Source organism: Macrotis lagotis, chromosome 2, assembly GCF_037893015.1.
Source record: "Macrotis lagotis isolate mMagLag1 chromosome 2, bilby.v1.9.chrom.fasta, whole genome shotgun sequence".
In the NCBI taxonomy this organism is placed as follows: Eukaryota; Metazoa; Chordata; class Mammalia; order Peramelemorphia; family Peramelidae; genus Macrotis; species Macrotis lagotis.
In genome coordinates, this window is record NC_133659.1 from 87,745,807 (window position 1) to 87,767,520 (window position 21,714).

Sequence of the window (21,714 nt, forward strand, 5' to 3'; positions counted from 1 at the left end):
ATGAATCCCTTTGATTATGTTATCTTCTCACCTTTATCTCTCTCTTATATCGAAAAAAATCACTTTGCTCAAATTCATGCAAGCTGTATCCACAACATTCCTCTCATCTTTTAACTTTGCAATCCTGTGGGGAGGAAAGGGAAATGAGGTAGTTTAACATGACCTTTTCTTGATGAAGTGGTGCTGGATCTTTATAACATTTGTGGTCCTTTCTTGGTTCAGCTGGTCCAGCAAACATCTCTTTAATGATTCTTTTTGAATTTTCCCAGGAATCACAATCAAGCTTAATGGCCTATAGTTTAGCTTTCCTTTTTTTTTTTGAAAACCTTTACAGTTGAGTTTATTTATTCTTGCTTACCATGTTTGCCATGATCTTGCAGTTATCACTGACTGTGACTCAATAATCATATTTGTCAGTTCTTTCACAATCCAAGAATATATTTCATTGTTACACTTATCATCCAAACATACATACATACATACACACATATGTGTGTATGGATATAAAAATTGATAGAAATATAGAGTCAATGACATCACTGAGAATCTGATTAAAAACAAAACCAAACATCTGAAAAAGATTAATGTGGAATTATAAGAATTGAAAATATATTTCTGGGAATAAAATCATCTTTCTATGTGAGCTAAATAACTTCATAAATAGTCTTGAAACTCTAGAAATATAATTCAACCATAAGTATGATCTCCTTATGAAATGTATATTGCATCACAAATTCTCATTAAAATTGAACTCCCTAAAACGGAGTTTCCATTTTTTATTGGGTTAATTCTAAATATAAATTGTAGGTCATTGTGTGTAAGAGAACTTTATTTTGTGTCACATTTGGACTTGTGTTCAGCTATATTTTAAGTCAAAATGAAGCTGATCCAGAAGAGGATGAGTAACAAGAGTTTGAAAACCATGTCTTAAGCAGAATGAATGATGGAATTGGAGGTGTTTAGCCTACAGAAGGGAATAAGTGGCATAGTAGTTATATTTAACTATCTGAAAGACCAATTTATGAATGAAAGATAATATTCTAATAGAATCAGAGGTTAGATCTGGGACATTAGAAAGGTTAAAAAGGGAAAGAGGGATTTAATATAAAACTAAAGGCTATACAAAAATAGAATAGATCATCTTGTGAATTAGAGACCTTTCTGTGAACGCAAGCATTCAAGAAGGAACCTAATATTGTTCCACTAACCTATAAGTGATTTTTGTAGCAGGTGCTCCTTTCTCATGTGGAAGATTAGAATTGGTGTCCTTTATGATCCCTTTCAATTCCTAACTTCTATAATTCTAGAAATATTTCTTCATCACTTCCTTTAATTCTTCTCTACTAACTTCAAGAAATGACCATTTTTAGTTAAAGTATTTGTGATTATTTGCATTCAAAAATAACTCAAAATATCTAATCATTCAAAAATTCTTGATTTGTATTAAAATATTCTTTTATTGCTTTAGAAAAATGAGCACAAGAGTTTTCTGGCTCTGTAAGAAAGGCAGAAAAAACTCCAATGGGATCTCTTCAAAGTAAGTGGGACAAATTCTATGATCATTACAAAAACAGATTTACAATGGTTGATATATATATTTATTTTTATGTAACTATCATTTTAATTGCAAACAGGCTATTCAACCAAAAGAAGAAATAAAAATTAGTTATGTCTTATCAAAAGAAACAACATAGTGTCTGTTTGCTCAAATTTAACTTTATCACATAATGTCCTTAAATAACAGGATAATTTCCATCATTACTTATTTTTGTTGTTAAAAAAAAGATTTGATTGTTTTTACATGAAACTGGGGGAAAATAAAATACTAAATAAAACAAAAACAACAACCAAAGCAAAGATTTGGCAAAAGAGAATGAATACTGAGTACGAATTGTTCATTAACATTCACAAATGTTTTTTTTTATTTCAATTAATAAATGGTGGTCTTTAAATCTAAATTCTATGCAAGTAAGCCTTGTTTTCCTAAGTTCCTCTATTCTATTTCTAAATGTAAACTAGTCCTTCATACGTAGTGAAAAGTATTTATCTCCTTGCATGATTTGAGGGATGTGGAAAACCTCTAAATATTTCCCCATTCCCAAGCCAGCCTGGCATTCCTCAAGATTTCTGTGAATCTCCCCATTAGAGAGTCACTTTGTTGTCCTAAAATGTTGTACTTCTAGGAGGCTTTTCCTGGAAGAAATGAGCTATTTTTAAGAAACTCTAAACCATTGTTCAGTCATTAACTTACATAGACATATTAGCTTAGATAGCCCCAAAGATCATCATCAACTTTTCAAACATTTATTAGCAAAGGAAAAGAACTTAGCAGGAGTCTGTTGATGCTCCCCAGGGTCCGAAAGGAATTCCTAAGTCTATGTGGTCTAAAAGTAAACAATACTGAACTCAGAGTGGGTGTGAAACCTAGGTGTAAGTCCTACCAGTTGCAAAACCACAGATTAGTTCTTTGACTCAGTCTCTTCATCAGTAATATGGAGGATGCTTATCATATCTACATCATAGAGTTATTGTAAGGTTCAAATAAGACAATATAAATATAAAGGAATATGATGCCAGTGATTATTGTCATATCTAGAATCTGCAAACAGCTCTCTATCCTTTCTCTTCCCTATCCCCAAGAACAACATAAATTCCCTATGAATACCCTATCTGCACTCTTATTTTCTCCCAGGGATTGGGTGTAAAAAGTACCCTCACTTCAGTACCTTTAAATGAATACCAAGCTAGACAGTCAGAAGATATATATTTATTTATGTAGTTATCAGTGACCTGACTTCAAATCTTTTCTCCAACCCTTAGTTAGAAATGCGACCCTGGGCACATTTACCTCTTAGTCTCAATTTCTTCAACTATATATATAATTATATTAATACCTACCTCCTAGAGTTGTTGCAAGAAAATAAATGAAGTAGTATTTGTAAAATATTTTGAAAACTTTAAAGTTTACAAATTAAGGGTGGTTAGGTGGCGCAGTGGATAAAGCACTGGCCCTGGAGTCAGGGGTACCTGGGTTCCTTGCAAAAACCTAAAAAAAAAGTTCACAAATTAAATTGAAAATTAAAAAAAACACTTTTTATTAGTAACTGTTTGTGATGGACTTTTGTATAACCATAATGCTTCCTTCTTTTTTTCAGCCCAGGTTAACAATATACTTTAGTCAAATTTTACCTAGATTTCAGAAAACACTTTTTTAAAATATCTTATTTCATGAATACAGTTAATTCGGAGGGATTAGGAAAAGATGATAGTACATTAGACTGTATACGGAACTAAAGGAATGGAAAGAAAGATAACGAGCATTTACTAAGTGCCACTATATCAGGTACTGTTCTAAAGCCCTTAGAAATGGGTATTTTCTAGGAGTTAGGTGCTGTTATTTTCCCTATTTTAGAGTTTAGAAAATCAAGACATCAATTAATATGCCCAATGTCACAAAGTTTGCAAATGTCTGAGACCACATTTGTACTCAGGTCTCTTCATTATACTACCTAGCAGCCTCAATTAGAAAAAGAAAAAATAATGGCAATAATAATAGTACCTAAATCCCAGGATATTTCTGGGAATCAAGTGTGATAATATATATATATATATATATATATATATATATACATATATATATATATATATATATATATGTAAAGTATTTTGCCAATGTAAAAAATAAACAAATTAGACTGTTAGCTCCTTGAAGTCAGGGACTGTGTTTTCATTCTTTTTATATCTCTAGCTCTTAGTAGGGTGCCTTGCATTACTTAATAATTGATTGGATAAAATGCTAACCACTGTCATTATAAAGTACATTTGTATTGGAGGATGTGACCAGGGGAATACCAAAATAGAAGTTTGATTTTTGGAGTACTTCCTAGGAAGATAGTTGATTAGTTAATTATTAACTATTATTATTATTAATTTTAATTAGCTATTTATTATATTATTAGTTGAGCTAGGACACTATGGTGACATTTTAAGGGTTTCACCAAGTAGCATTAAATTACAGAACTGGTGGAACACTGAATAAACTCTACCACTTTGACTAGTGTTGGTCCAGACTAGCAAGTTAACTCTGAAATTTTGTCTTTCTCTGCAAAAGTTGACATGTCCTCTAAGGACAAGATTTTCTCTTATCAGAAGCAGTCAAGGGGAATGACTTGACCTAAATTAAAAGGACAGATTTAAATCTGGTCCAAGTGAGAGGTATGGATGGGTCAGGTAAAAGTGTGAAATACATAATGTCCTTGAACTTTTCTGTCTCCAATAGAGGGAGAGAGTTATTTTGGGTTACTGTACTTAAGGTTCTAATAAGAGACGAAAAATGAGTCAGACACCATTTCATGGAAATGTTTTTGAAACCAATCTAAACAGCAGCACTCTGTTAAGCCTCAATAGTGATGCAAACAGATAATCTGAACTTGGCAGGGTCCATCTGAATTTTTACAGACAGACATTTGACCTTTTCATGAGTCTGGCTTTTTTTTATCTCCATATCATACCTTAATGTTTACCCTTCGACAAATTTTCCTCCTAGGTATCAAATATCGGTTATTGCTAGTGGCTGTTCCTGGTAATCTTACATACAAAGATAGATAGTGGTGATCCATTGGACACCCTGTTCCTGTCCAGAAATCTATTTTTCTTCATGTCCATGCCTGATCTCAAAAGGAAAGTTGCAGACAACAGATTTGAAAACAGATAAATTGTCAATTGTATAGCTATAATAACTTACAGGAATTATAAATGTTTCATAAATAGATAAAGAGCATACAAAAATCAACTATAAAGGTATATTATTACTATAATCATTATTAGGGCTGAATTCTAATGGTTCAAGTCCTGCTAAGGTCTGTTGACCCTAGGGAAGCTACTCAAAACTCTTGAGACTGATAGGATACTCAAAAAGTTCTAAAAGAGTTATGTATAGTTCTGCATGGGTGCATGGGACTTTAGAATTACAGGAGACCTTAGGGGTCATCTCTCATTTTTCAGATGAATGAAATGAAACCCAGAAAAATCAAATAATTTGATCAAGGGCATTGTATTCAATGGTAGCAGAACTACAGCTAGACCTTCATGCTCTTTCAATTCATCCCTTCCAATTCATGTTATTCTCACAGTTTTTTAAAGAAATTGCTGCAATAGATACTAACACATACATGCAAACATACATGCCCTGGAGCACACATAAGAAACCTACCAATTTCCCCTGTATCTAGACCAAAGTCATCACAGCAAAGTTGTCAAAGTTTCTTCAAGAAATTCTAATGGGTTCTTTATTTTTCTTGGTTGGCTGGCTAAGAAATATATATATATGTGTGTGTTTGTGTGTGTGTGTGTGTGTGTGTGTGTGTGTGTGTGTGTGTGTGTGTATATATATATATATATATATTAGAAAGAAAATTGATGGGAAAACTATTATCAGAATAAATTGTTTACATGTTACTTTATTTTCACTTCAGAATCATTCATTTATATAAATGGATATGCTAACTATACATAAAACATTTAATAATGAAAATTCTCTAAAGATATTTTTCAACATAATTAAAAAGAATCTAATTGCTAGTTAATATTATTATTAAGCAACACTCAAATGATTTTCAGTGAATATAAGTATAATTCTTTACAAATATTTTGATTGCATGTTTCCTTCTAAGATTGCATGTCCTTAACCAATGTTCTAGCAAAACTTTATGCAATGGAGGATATCTCTAAATAAACATCTATTCTATTTTTTCTTGCTCAATTAAAGGAATGCAGGCCTGGATTTTTAACAAAAATTAGAAAGAGTTTGCCTTCAGTGTTCCTAGACTACAAATTCTATTCACTAGATTTCACTGCCCAAATCCCTTCAGGTAACCAATGACCTACTGCTCTGTCACAAACTTGACCCCCTCCCACACTCAGGATGCAAAAGAATTGATAGAAGTCATTTTCATGATGATTTTGTTTCTAACTCATCCCAAAGGTTAACTATGTTTCTAAGTGTTTCTAGTTTCCTTTATCTCAATTATAAAATTGAAAGATTTTGTCTCCCATTTAATGAGTCATTATTATTAATATTAATAGTTGCAAATGGTTTACATGCATTTTACAAACCCATCATTTAATCTTTGCAACAACCGTAGAAGCTCTGATGATGATGATGATGATGATGATGATAATAATAATAATAATATTTTACTGTTGAGAAAGCTGAGTAGACAGAAGTCAAATGATTTTTCCAAAGTCACACAACTAGAGCAGAATTTGAATTCAAATCTTCTTAACTCTAGATCTAATGTACTTTACATTACATCATCTATCGTCAAACAGAGAAGAAATGTACTTGAGGCAGGAAGGATGTTCTGTTAATCCATCAAATCTATAAAACTGTCAGTTCTTCTGTCTCTGAGTTCTCTCCATTATACTACCTGACTCCTTTGAGGAAGACTTGATCTCCTCCTAGATTCCTTCCATCTCTAATATTCATCAAGTCTATTGATTATCCCTAAGGATAATTTATTTTAATGATCACTGGCAGAAGTGAGAGGAACAAGGTAGTTGCAGTAAACATTTTGCCAGCAATGTTCCTGCTTCCTTTAGGAGATCAAGTGTTTAGAAATGAGATTTGGGCTTTTGTTTGGTTAATTGTACTAGATGATATTAGAAGCCCTTTCCAACACAGAAAATGGTCATCTAAATGCAAAAAGTAATTTGAGGGAACACTGATGCCAACGCTTCCTTATTGTCTTAAAAATGAATACTGCTGATAAAACAAATGAAAAGCAATTTAGGCCACATTCTGTTGACAATGAAGTTGTAAGTTATCTTGGATAGAAAATCTTGGAAAGATGAATTGTAATGAGAGGCAACTAGAGGATTTAGATGAGTCTTGAATCTAAAACTCACTATTAACTGTGTGAACCTGGGTAAGTCACCTAGTTTCTTTCTTCCTCAGTTACTTCATCTATAAAATTGCAATAATAATACCAACTATGAAATAGCATGAAGTGAATCCATTTGCATGTGAGTGGGGATTGAAATTAATCCAAGATTATACAGCTCTAGGTAGTCAGAAAATATGATTGTTTGCCGCTTCCTATTTCTATGCTATTGAGTAAATCACTCAAACAAACATAAAGGAGGAATAATGGTACTAACAATATATTTTACAGATTTTAGCTGAGGATCAAATAGAATAAAGCACATAAAATTCTTTGCAAATTTAAAGTATTACATAAATGTGAATATTTACTATTATAACCAAGGCAGCTAAGTGGTAAAGTGAAAATAGCAATGGGTTGGGAATAAGGAAAAAATTGAGGTCCAATCTTATCTCTGATTTCCGTCTAGCAGTGTAATCCTAATAACAACAAAAAATAAGGTCACTCAACAGCCAGTTTTCCCCTCTGGGAATAGGTGATGCAGTGGATAGAACACTATGTCTGGAATCAGGAAGACTTGAGTTCAAATCTGACTTCAAATACACACACACACACACACACACACACACACACACACACACACACACACGTACACACATACAAATATTTTTAGTAGCTGTGTGACCCTAAGCAAGTCACTTAAACCTCACTTTGCTCCAGATTTCTTTTCTAAAATAAGGGGATAATAACAGTTCCTACCTCCCATGGTTGTTGTGAAGAAAAAATGAGATAATATTGATAATGTGCTTAGCACAGTACCTGGACATTATATACTTTACAAAAACTTTTTTCCTTCCCTTCTTCCCTTCCCCATCCATCTTACAAAGTTATTTTGAGCAACATATAGGAAAACTTTTATTACCAGCCTTGCAAACCTTAAAATAGTATAGAAATTCTAGTTAGCTTTATCAAAATTACTATAAATTCCATCATATTCTTATTATATAATTATAATTCAATTTACTTGATCTGAGATTTTAGCTAGCTTTAAATTCATGATATACAGATTACCAAATGATCTAAAAGGTAAAAGGAATTGCTGAAGAATGAGCTCCTGTCCAAATAATAGTCATAATTCTATGTTGTTTCATTCAATACACTGTCTCAAGCTTTAGCCATTCCATTTTTAATTCAGAAAGTCTTATAAAGTCAGCTAGGGCATTCAACTACCTTATTTCTTTCCAAAGTCTTACTCTGGAAGAAGCATTCCAGTGGGCTGAATCTTTTGAAAAACTGATGGCAACAAAATGTAAGTATTTTATAGCTAGCTGTACTATGATACAGTTACCTATATCTTTAAATAAGAATATAGTGCATATATTAAATCATGATAAATAAACAATATACATTAACCACCAAACTCCCCCTATTAAAATGTATTATATTTATATATATATATATGTTCAATATATATATATATATACATGTATGTATACATATGTGTGTGTGTACATTTTTAAGCTTGGTGATTTATTTAGGTCTCTTTTCCTATAACTTTTCAGATGATAACTTCCAAGTATTAAATAAGAAAAAAGTAAAAAAATGTGTAAAAAAAAAGTTTGTCATGTCAACCACCACTATTTCTTCTGGTGTTAATTATATTAGTCATCAAGAATATTTAGTATTCACATGAATATATATGCACAATTCCGTGAAAGAACATGCATAAACAGTACCACTTACTGCAAAACATTACCATCCCTTTCTAAATTTAGAATGAGACACATATAAAAAAGGGAGTCTAGCAATTTGCTGTTGTCAAGTATCTATGAAGAAAATGATCATTTTTGTGTTTCAGCTCTGGCTGTCTGAAGAAATTCCCCACCCCTATCCTAAATATGTGTCTATAATTCTATCTGGCTCAGATAGCAATATAATATCTTAGAAATATGCTTTTTGAACATGCTAATATTTGGAAGGGGAAGACAATAGTGAAAGAGCTAAAAGCAAAATCAAAACAGGAAATGAAAATCAAAGATGATATTTTGACTATATATATGTCCATGATCCCTGAAGTCATGGAAGAGGATGGAAAGTAAAGGAAGTTGCTAAGACAAAATCAGGGATCAAAAGACAAGAAAATCCAATGACTTGAATGAAGATGAATGTTGTTATGGGTATTAAAAAAGAAATATGAGTGGTGCAGAATACATTAGTTGGCCAGAAACAAGAAGGCTACCTACAAAGTCTTGAAACCAAACTTTAAATATATAAATACTCCAATCTTAGTCCAATGACTTCTTGTGGAGGCAATCCCTGTCATTAGTTCTTAAATAAGCCAGTGAAGCACAATTTCTGGTAGGTTTTTACCATGCTACAAAGACTTTGGTCCCAAAGTCACAATATATTCCTGTTTTCTGCGGCTCAGCCTAAAGAAGAAGAGAGACTATCATTCCCAATAGCCTGGTCTTTTGGTGGATGGATTCTTTGACCCTAATAACCCTGAAAACAAAATTTTACTGATTGCTTCACTTATATGATTTCATTTTATCCTTATACTATCACTGTGGGGTAGGCAAGGCAGACTAGAGGAGTGACTAGTACACTGAATCTGGAATGAGGAAGGAAGGGGTATTTTCCCTGAAATGTTATTAGCTGTGTGATCCTTGAAAGGTCATTTAAAATTTCTTAGTCCCAACTTTCCCACCTGTAAAATAGGGATAATAATAACATTCAAATCAAGTTTGCAAACTTTTTTGCTAGTTGTTCAGTCATTTTTCAGTAGAGTCTGGATTCTTCATAACCCCCATTTTGGATTTTTCTCGGCAAACATACTGGAGTGGTTTGTTGTTTCCTTCTCCAGCTCATTTTGTGGATATGAAAACTGAGGCAAACAGGGTAAAGTGACTGGCCTAAGGTCACACAGCTAGTGTCTGAGACCAGATTTGAATTTAGCTGTCTGATTGTAGGCCCAGCACTCTCTCCACTGTGCTACCTAGTTTCCCCTTAAAGCTCTGTAACACATAAATATAGGCTATGTCCATTTCACCAATGAAAAAGGTAAAATTCAGAAAATTAATTGACATATGTAAAAATTCACGCAGCTAAGAAACTGATAGGGCAAGGGCTAGAACTGAGCTTTTCTGTTTCCAGGTTCAGAAGAATTCTTTCTATTACATCAAGGTACCTTCTTTTCAGTGGAAGGTTCAGTTCTGAGGAAATGGATATGGCTCAGTATTCCCAGAAAAAAAAACTAATTCAAGGAATTCACTATGAGTGAGAAATGTGAAAGAATGATAAACATTAAGGACATCAGAGTTGTCTGTGAATCACTGTGGTCTTCATTCAAGGGTAAAACCTAATATTCAGAAAGTACCTTGCTCCCTTCATAACCACAGAGAGCTGAGTAAGAAGGTTCTGAATGGGACTGGAATAGTATATTTAAAGGAGAAACCAAATGATGCAAGAAAACAGTAAAAGACTGAAAATTTATATTAAGCCAGTGTATAAATTTCTTCTGTGTATTATATGTGAGCAATAGCTTCTTTTTAACCAAAGGGTTCCCAGTCTTTTTGGTATCATGGACCATGGTATCATCAAAATATTTTATGGATCATGGATTCCAAATTAAAAACCCCTAAATGGTGGATGCTGGAATCAAGAAGACCTAGATTTAAGCCCCAGCTCTAGCTTTTACTATGTAGTTTCTGGCAAGTTAATTAAACTTTCAATGCCCAGAGCTAATCTCCAAATTATATAAGAGAAAAGCTGCCATCCAAATTTGTAGGAACAGTTTCTTCAGTGGCAGTTCTCTATACTAGTGATATCAAATTCAAATAGAAGTGAAACACTGCTATAAATGAAAATATACATGCACCTATGCTTATTTATTTAGTGACAATTAAGTGGCACATACTATGATACAGTACTGGGTATGTAAAGACAAAAATGAAATAAGTCCATTCTCAAATAATTTAATATAAGTATATTTTTCTTTATTTTCATAATCTAGTACTTCAAATAGCTAAGAATATCTAGAATGATGAGTCCTTGAAAACAATTTTTAAACTTTTGTTTTTGGAAGTTTACTGAATACAGGGACTTATTTTTGTATTTCAAAAATAGGATAGTGCCTTGAACAAATAATCACTGTCTAATAAAATTTTATTGAATTGAATTAGAAAAATGCATTAATTTAATATATCATCATCAATGAAGGCTTTTGCTATTCTTTTTTCTGAACTAAATTCTTCTGCTCAAAAAAATAAATTATTGCCTGGGTGAGCCAGACTTGACTAAGATTCCATGGAAGTAGTTGTCAGGGTTCTGGCCTCCATCTGAACAGAGTAGATTCGAAGATGATGGGAATGAATATACAAAAAGAAACTTAACTGTTTAATTAGGTCTGGAATACCCTGGCCAAGGATGATTATAGGAGCTATAAGTTGTGTGGAAAATACTCCTAAGAGCAATTTGGCTAGACCATAGAGAACAGGCAGGAGGGTAATGAGTAAGTAATAACTCTTGGAACAGAATACTGGAGTCAGATTTTAAAAAAATCTTAAATACCAAATGAAGGAGTTTGTATTTTAGTTTAGAAGCAATAAAAAGTCACTAAAGGTTTTTTTTTATTAGAGAAGTCAGATAATCAGAGCTCTATTTGGAGAATTAAAATAATTTATGCTACTAAAATGTTTATATTGTGATGCTGAGGTTTCTAAATTAAGGCCTATCTTGTCCAATACCATTAAAAACATTATGGCTACACCCAATGTTAAGTCCCAAGAATCTTGCAGGAACATCTTTAGACTCCCTACCTAGTTTGGTCTCTTGCTTTACCTTCCCCACCCTACTAGTTCAGTCCTCCATCCTGTGGCTCTGATTCAATGCTAATCATCTTACAACTTGATGCCCATCTGTCATATTGTGTTGCCCAACCAGTTTTTCATGGAATTAATTAATAACATGAAGCTGTTAGGATTAAGGGCAGGTTCCTAGAACAAGTAGTTCAATCAGTCACAGAGGATAAATAATGATCCTGACTGGCAAAGAAAACAGTCTAAAGGGTGAGATACTATAGGCCAGAACTATTATAGCATGTTAAATTAAATATTATAAATGATGATGGGGAAGCTAGGAGACACAGTGGATAGAACACCAGGCCTAGAGTCAGGAAGACACAAGTTCAAATCTCAATCTCAAATATTTACTAGCTGTGTGCCCCTGTGTGACCCAAGTCATCTAACTTTTTGTCTCAGTTTCTTCATCCATAAAATGAACTAGTGTAAAAAATAGAAAGCTCTTCCAATGTCTTTGTCAATAAAATTCCACATGGACTCAAATGTTGACTCAAATACAATGAATGAACAACAAAGAAGAGGGAAAGCAAATAAATTTATCATATAGACACTTTTAGAAAGGGAAATCATGACAAAATGTAGGAATTAAAAAAGAATGAAAGAAAGAATTTAAAATGTCAGGAACTCACAAGAAGCCTGGAAACAATTTTAAAATACGTTATTAGAAGCCTTGAAAAAAAGAAAAAAAAATGCGACAAGAATCGAAAGTACCAGGGTATTTAAAAATCTCATCACATAAGTAACTTGTCAAAGAAATCATTGTAGAAAATATAGATTAATCCAAATTAAGAAATCTGGGAAACCCAAAAGTATGGCAAGGTTTGGTAGGAAAAAGACAAGTCAAAAGTAATTTTGAGAAGCAAGATGGAAGAGACTCTAAAAATAGGTTCTTCAAATATGCCCAATAAAATAAGTCTTAGGGCTACATGGGGTCCTTGATGATTGAAGAATAGAGCTCATACTTAGTACTCAGGATGGGGCAGGTTAACATATTAAATAAATTCTTCCCCCCCCAAGAACTGATCAGGTAGGAAATAAGAATTGAGAATGTTCAGTGAATTGAATGTTCTAAACCAGTCTAAGTAAATGTAGAATCATAACATCCTTAGTTTCCTTTAAAGTTTAGTTCAGATGTCATAGGCTAACAAAGGACTTGGCTAAGCTCCTCAATTCTTTGTTCTATGCCCCCAGAAAACTGCTAGTTAGAAAGACCTGTGTTCAAATGTTGCCTCAGACTCTTTCCAGCTAGGCACTTAACCTTTCCCAGCCTCAAATTCCTCATTAGTAAAATGAGGTTAGAATAGCATTTATTTATCGGGGGTGGGGGGGTCAAAGTTTTATGGAAATCAAATTAAATCAAAATCAAATTAAATACTATATGAACAGCTTTTTGGGAACCTTGAAGAACTATATAAATGTGAATTATTATTAGCTATTATTATTAATTTGCATATATTTTGTACATATTTATCTGTATTATGCTTTTTTTCTATAAAAAGCTATGAAGTTCTTTGAGGGCAAGAACTGAAGGACTATTTCATTTTTCTTTTTTTTAATGATGGTCTGGTGAATGCTGAGACCACTTGAGATCTCAACTACCACATGGAAGATATTAGGGAGCTGCTTCCAACCAAGTGGTGTTGATGAGTGAGGGTGATGATTGGCGAGACAGGCCACGGAGCATCTGTAGACATTCTATAACTGGTTCCAGTCAACCAACCATGTGTTGAAAAGGAGACTATACGGTTGTGGGAGCATTCAAAAATGACATGTCAGATTTGACTACTGTCTACCTCACTCATTGCTAGATCATAGAATCCAGTGAACTCATAGAATCCAGTGAAGGGAATGAAGTTACCAACCTTGGAAGTTTTGAAAGTAAGGAAAATGAGCTAGAGGAATTCAGAATTCAGAGCCTGGCCTACTACATTGCCCCTCAGTATTCTAGGGTTTCCCTGAGGGTTTTTACAGGTTTTCTTTCCTGCTGCCATCAGTTTAAGTCCACTCAAGTTGCTTCCCCTGACCATCATTAAGGGTCTGGTGACTCTGTGATCCCCTGTCTTTTCCCGTCTCAAAGAAACTGTTCTCTTTTTCTTAGACCAAACTCAATCTCTGATCTATTATTCATGTCCAGGTAAAGACATGAAGGCTGCCTTGTAACTGTGTGCTTGGGGTTCTCATTAGTCTTTCAATTTACCTTGATTCCCCAGACCCTAATTTACACTTCGCATTATGCTTTATTCAATTCAATTCAATAGATAATTATGAATTTATTGGGTACTTAGTTAAGTTGGAATAAAAAATAATAATGAAACATTTTCTATCCCCAAAGAACTTACCTTTTATTGGAAGGAAACAACATGTCCACAGATAGAGATAAATGAATACACAATGGAGTTTTTGGAGGGGAAGGGGAATGTAGGGAGTGCTGCTAACAATGAAAAAAAAAGTGCTTGTCTAAATATTTATTGCTTGACTATGCTTTCCTATCCTGGCTCCTGCTTGTGCTCTTACCTCCCTGTGGATCTGGTCTAACCCAAGCCTAAAACTTGCTTACATGGTATGTAAAATGAATATATGATTTCTCAAATGAAAAGCCCTACATGAATTCTAAACTATATTTCAAAACTAGAAATCTGTAATTTTGCTTGAGTTTCAGAACTTTGATACAGACTTTTAATTAATATTTTAATTTAATATTTTTCAATTATGTTTCTTAATGATGGTCCAAAGGAAAAAATTATCAATTACTTTTAGATGGTCCAGTAATCTATGCAACATACTTAAAAATGGAACACAGTGATGAGAATATGAAATTCTGGATGGCGTGTGAGACATATAAAAAAACTGCATCACGATTTAGCAGGATCTCTAAGGCCAAGAAGCTTTACAAGACTTACATTCAACCTCACTCCCCTAGAGAGGTAAATATCTTACTTAGAAATGAAGACTATTTAAATGATTGTAAGAATATATATTTACATCTCTAAAAAAAGGAAAACTGGTGGTATGAAAATACTCTTCTCAAGTAATTGATCCTTCTCTTCTGATATTTTAAGAAAACAAAATAAACTTGTAAATACTTTAGGAGTGAATGTAACCTATGACAAACAATAGGCTATTTGATTACTTTTCTTCCCTCAGATATCATTTGGATACAGTATAGCAATGTGGGAAAAGTACCTGGATCCTGATTCTGTCATTAATTAGCTATATACATTTGACTTTAAGAAAAAAAAAAAAAAAAGAAAAACTTCCTGACAATTAGAACTATCATGAAATTAGAAATGGGCTACCTGGGAAAATAATGGAATGTCTTTTGCAGATATTCAAATAAAAGTTTGATAATTTGTAGAGAGGATTCTTTTTCATATAAGATTTGTTCTATAGATGGGTATTGAGATCTCTTCCAACTCTGAAGTTTCTTAATTCTATGATGTCAGGTCTCTAAGTCTGTTTCACCATCTATAAAACAAAAAAGATGAATAACATTAAAGAACTCCTTGATGGGATTTTATGAAACTGAAATGAGGATATATAGCTCTGTAATATGTCAAATAGCATTGTATCATTCTAAAACTGGAACTTCTAAAAATGATTATATCAACTGCAATTAGTGTGATGAATTTAGTATGAAGAGTAAGGCTATTTAAGCTTAGATTATATTGTATTTCAAATTTATATTAAAAATATCTTATAATTACATTCTATAGACAGAGCTCTCTGTTCAGTGCAGTTAGTGACATAAAATGTAAATAGGATACAAGTAAAGAATGTCCTTAGGGAACCTTCAATTTGTAGATGAATGCAACGCCCACAAAAATATTTACAAGAGAAAATAATAGTTGTATTAGAGAGATGTGGTCAAATTGTGAAGACATGGGATGTGACCTGATTTAAGCATAAGGAATATCCATAACTTTGTAAAACTTTGAAAGGTAGATTCGATAGGGAATAAGTAGAGTCAGGAAGTCCTGTTAGTAGACTATCAGAATAACCCAGTTAAGGTGACTGTGAAGGGCTGCATGAAAATGGTAACAGTGGCAATAGAGTAAAGGAATAATTCATAAGATGCTGAAGACAGAATTAGCAGTACTTAAAAATAATTGAAAATGAGAAGCAAGGCTCAGGAGTGAATCAGTGGCAATAACAAGATTTTGAACATAGGTGACAATGTGGATAGTAGAGGAGTTACAGATTAAGAAGTCAAGTTGGGGTGGCTAGGTGGCACAGTGGATAAAGCACCAGCCTTGGAGTTAGGAGTACCTGGGTTCAAATCCGGTCTCAGACACTTAATAATTACCTAGCTGTGTGGCCTTGGGCAAGTCACTTAACCCCATCTGCCTTGCAAAAACCTAAAAAAAAAGTCAAAATGAGGAACAGCTTTTAGGAGAAAGATTATAAACTCAATTTTTGAAATATTGAATTTAGGTATAGAGTCAGAATTGGTGAGTTAATACAAGGGGCATGACATGAAAATATATAGAGAACAGAATGGTAGGCTTCATGCCAGATATATAATGAATTCTCATCAGGCAGAAGCCCAGAAGCTGAATTTTTGGTCAGTGTCAAGGCAATAGCTAATGGTAGAGAGAACATAGACTCAAGTATGACATTCCAGTATGAGAAACTGAGTAAGTGATTTTTGGCTAGACCATAGAGTATAGGTAGAAGAATAATGGATAATGAGGTTGGAGGCAAGTTGTAAGGGGTTTGAAAAGCCAAATAGAGGAGTTTTCCATTTTATTTTAGAGACACCTGGGAAGTAACTGGAGTTCATTAAGTAAAGGAGCAATATGGTCATATCTGTGCTTAAGAAAATTCACTTTGGTCATTGAATGAAGAATGGATCAGAGTGTAGAGACAACTAAAATAGGAAGACCAATTAGAAAGCTATTGCAATCAACCAAGAAAGAGGTAATGAGAGGAAATAACAAAGTTTGAATAGAAAGAAAAGGTCAGATGAGAAATGAATTGGATAAAGAAAGCAAGATTTGGCAGTTGATCAGATATGAATGGGAGGAAAAGTGGGGAAAAGTAAGACATTAATGTTATGAACCTATAAACCCAGAAAATAAGAAAGTTCAGTAAACCAGTGAACTTTGGAGTAAATATCATGAATTCTATTTTGAACATGGAATAATTTAAATTATCTTCTAATATCCAGTTGCTGGTGCCCAAGAAACTGGGACTAAATATACAGATTTGTGAGTCTTCATGAGAGAAAGGAGGGAGGGAGGGAGGGAGGGAGGGAGGGAGGGAGAGGGGGAGAGAGAGAGGGAGAGAGAGAGAGAGAGAGAGAGAGAGAGAGAGAGAGAGAGAGAGAGAGAGAGAGAGAGAGAGAGAGAGTATTTAAGAGTAGAAATAGAAGAGAAGGCCAAGAACAGAGTTTAGGAATGGTCAGCTCAGTAGGAGAACTAGAAAATAGTAACATTATAACACCCCAGAAAAGAGTATCCAAAAAGGGAAAGTACTCAAGAGTGTTGAATGCAGCATAAAGGTCAAATTGACTGAGAAAAGAGAATCAGATTTGGCAAAAAAAAAAAAAAAAAAAAAAAGTATTGAGTCAAGAATTAGAGAGATTAGAAGCAAAGCAATTGAATGAGTTATCTCTAAATCCAAAAAAGGAAAGAGTTTTCATATGGAAGGTTGTCAAGGGTCTTAAATGCTACTAGTTATTGAGGTAGATGAAGACTGCAATTCTTTGGATTTAGCAATAAGAATTTTATCGGTGACTGCAGAATCATTTCAGAAGAGTAGGTGGGACTAGAAACCAAATTATCAGAGGTTGAAGAAAATTAGTGTTGATAAAGCAAATTGAGTTATTGGTATGGGCAACTTTTCTACTGAAGTTTGGCAGTGAAGAAAAGGAAGATTGATAGTTAGGGGTGAGGTCAGAATTAAAAATACAGATTTGGGAATTATCTAAATAGATGTAATCATGAAAATCAGGGAAGAGAATGAAGATTTCAAGGTAGAAAGTGTAGAGAGAAAATGGACTCTAAAAAGAACGTTTGAATTCTTTTAGTCAATAACTCAGAATTTAATAACCTACTCTAACTGGGTACTAGATTTTAAAGATGGGGAAAACTAAGGCTTTAAAAGAAGGGAAATAAAAATAAATAAATAAAAGATGGGTAATGAACACACAGGTGAGTTATAGGAACCTGGGTCCTCTGCCTATTGGTCCAAAGTTCTTTGAAAAGTCTCATTGCTGCCTCACTCATTGCATAATGGTGAAGACCCAAAGTGAGTGGTAGTGGACTGAACTATCTAAATTGATAGATGTAATAGGAAAAAAAACTGAATTTTCAACTGAGTCACTGGGTCTGTGGTCTAATTTTGTTTTCTTATTTTTCTTAGTTTTCTCATTTGATAAAATGAAAGGATCAGACCTAGTGATCTCCAATGTGTTTTCAAGTTATAAAACCATATGGTTCTATGACTTTGCCAGTTACCACACTAGAAACTATTGCCCACCTAAAATAAATACAACAAAGCATAAGGAAAATCCTTAAGACATTCCATCCACATCTATTTTAGAAGAAATAACAAGGGTGGGGATGGATCAGGATAGCAGAGGTGAAAGAATTTATTGGAATCCCAGATGATGAAGAGAGGATGTGGTACAGAAGTTCCTACTGATGGTGGGTCAGGGGCTGAGAATAGAATGTGGAAATTGTACCCCTCCACAGAACCCAACTTTGTTGAATAATATCCCAAAACACTCATTTGGAAAATACATGGTTCACTAAAGCCACTTCCTTCATTCTTTTTCCCCCACTTCTGCTCATTCTCTTCTGAATTTGAGGCATACTCCATGTAATGTGAATGTTTGCCAGTATTCAGAAAAAAGAGCCTATTAGCAGCATTTCTATAAGATCATTAATTTCCACTTTTCTACAAAGGATCCTTCATCTCCACATTTCCCTAATTTTCGCACCAAAGTTAACAAACCACTTCTTTTTGGGCTCTAGTTTTGTGAATATTTTTTTCCAGTGTGGGTATGACTATTTACCAAAAATAGAAACTAAAAATTGTCTCTTGTAATTTTTTTCTTGGTGCCTAAGAAATAAACTAGTATACCAAGTGAAAAGGTGGGAGAAACATACTGTAAAAGAGTAGAAGTGTTAATCAAAATTCAGGCATGTTCCATGAATCTACATGTCATTTAATTTTTCAGATTAACATTGACAGCCCCACCAGAGAAGCCATCATAAAGAACATTCAAGAGCCCACCCAGAATTGTTTTGATGAAGCTCAAAAAATTGTGTACATGCACATGGAGAGAGATTCCTATCCCAGATTCCTAAGGTCTGAATTATATCAAAACCTCATCAAAAGCCTACAGATGAACAGCCATATCTGAAAAGCAAATTACCATTTTCAGAAACTGAAGGTGATGCATAGAAAGCACCTTCCTTGTCCTTCATGACAAATAAGGAAATAGAGCAAAGCAAATAAGGGACAAATCTGTAGCTTCCAAACAGCACTCTGAAAACTTTAGAAATTCAAGAGAAATCTAGTGTAGTTAGATTATCATACCAAATGGGTTATAAGCTAGAGCAAATGATACAGCTACCTCTCAGCTATATTGTGAGGATAAAGTAAATTTTTTATAAAGCACTTTGCAAACCTTAAAGTTCTATATAATTGCTAGGTACCTCAATATAAGCCTTAACAGTTTATATTTAAGGCAGATTTTAGGATTTTTCCCATAACACCCACATTAAAGAGATTCCACTCAAGTGAACAAATTAAGTTTTTCAAAATTCATCTATTTACCATGCTACTGATTCACACATATCTAAGGAGCTCAAAAATTGTATTTAAATGAAGACTAGCTTCAGGGTAGGTTATATATTGTAAAGAAATTGCTCTTGCTTAATTGTGTAGAATTACCTAGAATGTAATACATAGTAACCAATTGTGTTAGAGTCTAGATATCAAAGGTATGGTCTTAGAAACTGTTAACTTGCATAGTATTTCATGTACATGCTATTTAACATGCATACTTTTCCATTGCTTTATAGTTTGCTAAACTTCAGACATCAATATAGTTACTACATTTGAAAGCTGCAGGTACAAAGTTTACTGTTTCCTAGTTGCATAACTAACAGATTTTTTCCCAATTATACTTGAATATACTTTAAAAATTAAAAAGGATATTATTCTATTTCTGGATTTTTTTTTTTACTCATGATATGAATGTATCAGACCATATACTGAAACATAAGTGACTCTCTGACCTCAATGATATGAATAGTGCCTCCCCCACTTCCTCCCACCTCCAGACAAACCCATGCAATTATTGTGCTATTATCTTTCTTTAAAATATAAATATGGAACTTATTCAATATGTTATTCACCTTTCCCTGGTTATTTTAGTATTTTGTGAATCACAATAGCTATATGGACCTACCGAGGCCATGAATTTACATTATTCTTCTCTTTTTATACAAAAGAAAAAGGAGAAATAGATTTTGATTGTACAAATTAGGCTTACATAGTTAACCAGCCAGAACATACATCACTCTTCCCCTACTCCCAATCACATGGGAAGATGTGAGAAATATAGCACATCTATGTGAGATTACTTCCCTGGAACATTCACAGATATTAAAAGAACACTTTGTCCATTACTGTCTTTTTTCCAAAGTTCAGTTCAGAAAACATTTATAAAGCAACCTTGATGTACAAGGCACTAGGCTAGGTACAGAACTTATAAAGATAAAGATTAGCCCCTTTCCTCCAGCAAGTTCCATTCCACCAGTGGACAGGTAGCAATGATGGTGCAACCATGATACTGTGCTGGCTGGTGGAGACGACTTAAGACTTTTTTCAAATAATATCAGTACTATTTATTATACAAAGTAAAATCTAATTAAAGTATCGTGATTTGAAACTAATTCAGAGTTAATCTCATTAAAGTCTACTAATAATAATTGCTGATATTTATAGATAAATTCTGTGAAATAGGTGCTATATGTATTATTATACCCAATACCCAGAGAAGAGTAGCCAGAGACTCAGGGAGGAGTGATTGACCTTTAGACACATAGTTGATATGTAATAGAATTAGAATTTTGAACTCGGGTTTTCTCCCAGGCCTAAGAGACTGCTGACTATAGATCATACTGTCTTTCCATACTCCTATAAACTTCATACTCTGAAGAATGATATTTTTTCTTTTCTTTCCTGAGATAATTTTCAAATTTTCAAATTTCAATTTGTTTGAAGTGGCCTTGATGATATCAATAAGAAGAAAATCCTACTCTTATTTCTTGGGATCACATTAACTCTTTTAGAACACCAGGTCACATATCACTGACTGGTCCTTCCTTGAGGACAGCAAAAAAATAAAATAAAATAAAAATCAGAACCTGGAAGGGTTGGTTCACTTTCAAACAGAAGTGAGCAACTTACTTCTTTTAAATTATCAAGATCAAATCCAGTGCTTCTGATATGCATATTAAGGTTCATATTGTCCTATGTTTTGAATGAGAAACATTTTCCCTTACTTAAAAATAATTAATAATAATAAATGACACTCATAATAGAAATCATAATGCTGATTTGCCAATCAGAATATACTCTACAGCTGAGACCAGGAATACCCAACACAAAATATCAAATGAAATCACTCATTTAGTGGGAAATGTATGTTGCATCAAGAAATTTTGAAATGGGGTGGCTGGGTGGCTCAGTGGATAGAGCACCAGCCTTGGAGTCAGTAGTACCTAGGTTCAAATCCAACCTCAGATACTTAATTAATTACCTAGCTGTGTGGCCCTGGGCAAGCTACTTAACCCCATTGCCTTGAAAAATCTAAAAAAATAAGAAAGAAAGAAAGAAAGAAAGAAAGAAAGAAAGAAAGAAAGAAAGAAAGAAAGAAAGAAAGAAAGAAAGAAAGAAAGAAAGGAAGGAAGGAAGGAAGGAAGGAAGGAAGGAAGGAAGGAAGGAAGGAAGGAAGG

The 21,714-nt window shown here is 33.6% G+C and overlaps 1 protein-coding gene across 1 annotated transcript; it reads left to right on the forward strand.

Moving 5' to 3' along the window:
- The first annotated feature begins 1,472 nt into the window (after window positions 1–1,472).
- RGS13 (regulator of G protein signaling 13) lies at window positions 1,473–19,847 on the forward strand. Its single transcript, XM_074220391.1, has 4 exons — window positions 1,473–1,537; window positions 8,129–8,190; window positions 14,498–14,664; window positions 18,924–19,847. Exons 1-4 carry the CDS (start codon window positions 1,473–1,475, stop codon window positions 19,107–19,109), a joined length of 480 nt encoding a protein of 159 aa, XP_074076492.1. The 3' UTR covers window positions 19,110–19,847.
- The last annotated feature ends 1,867 nt before the right edge of the window (window positions 19,848–21,714 follow it).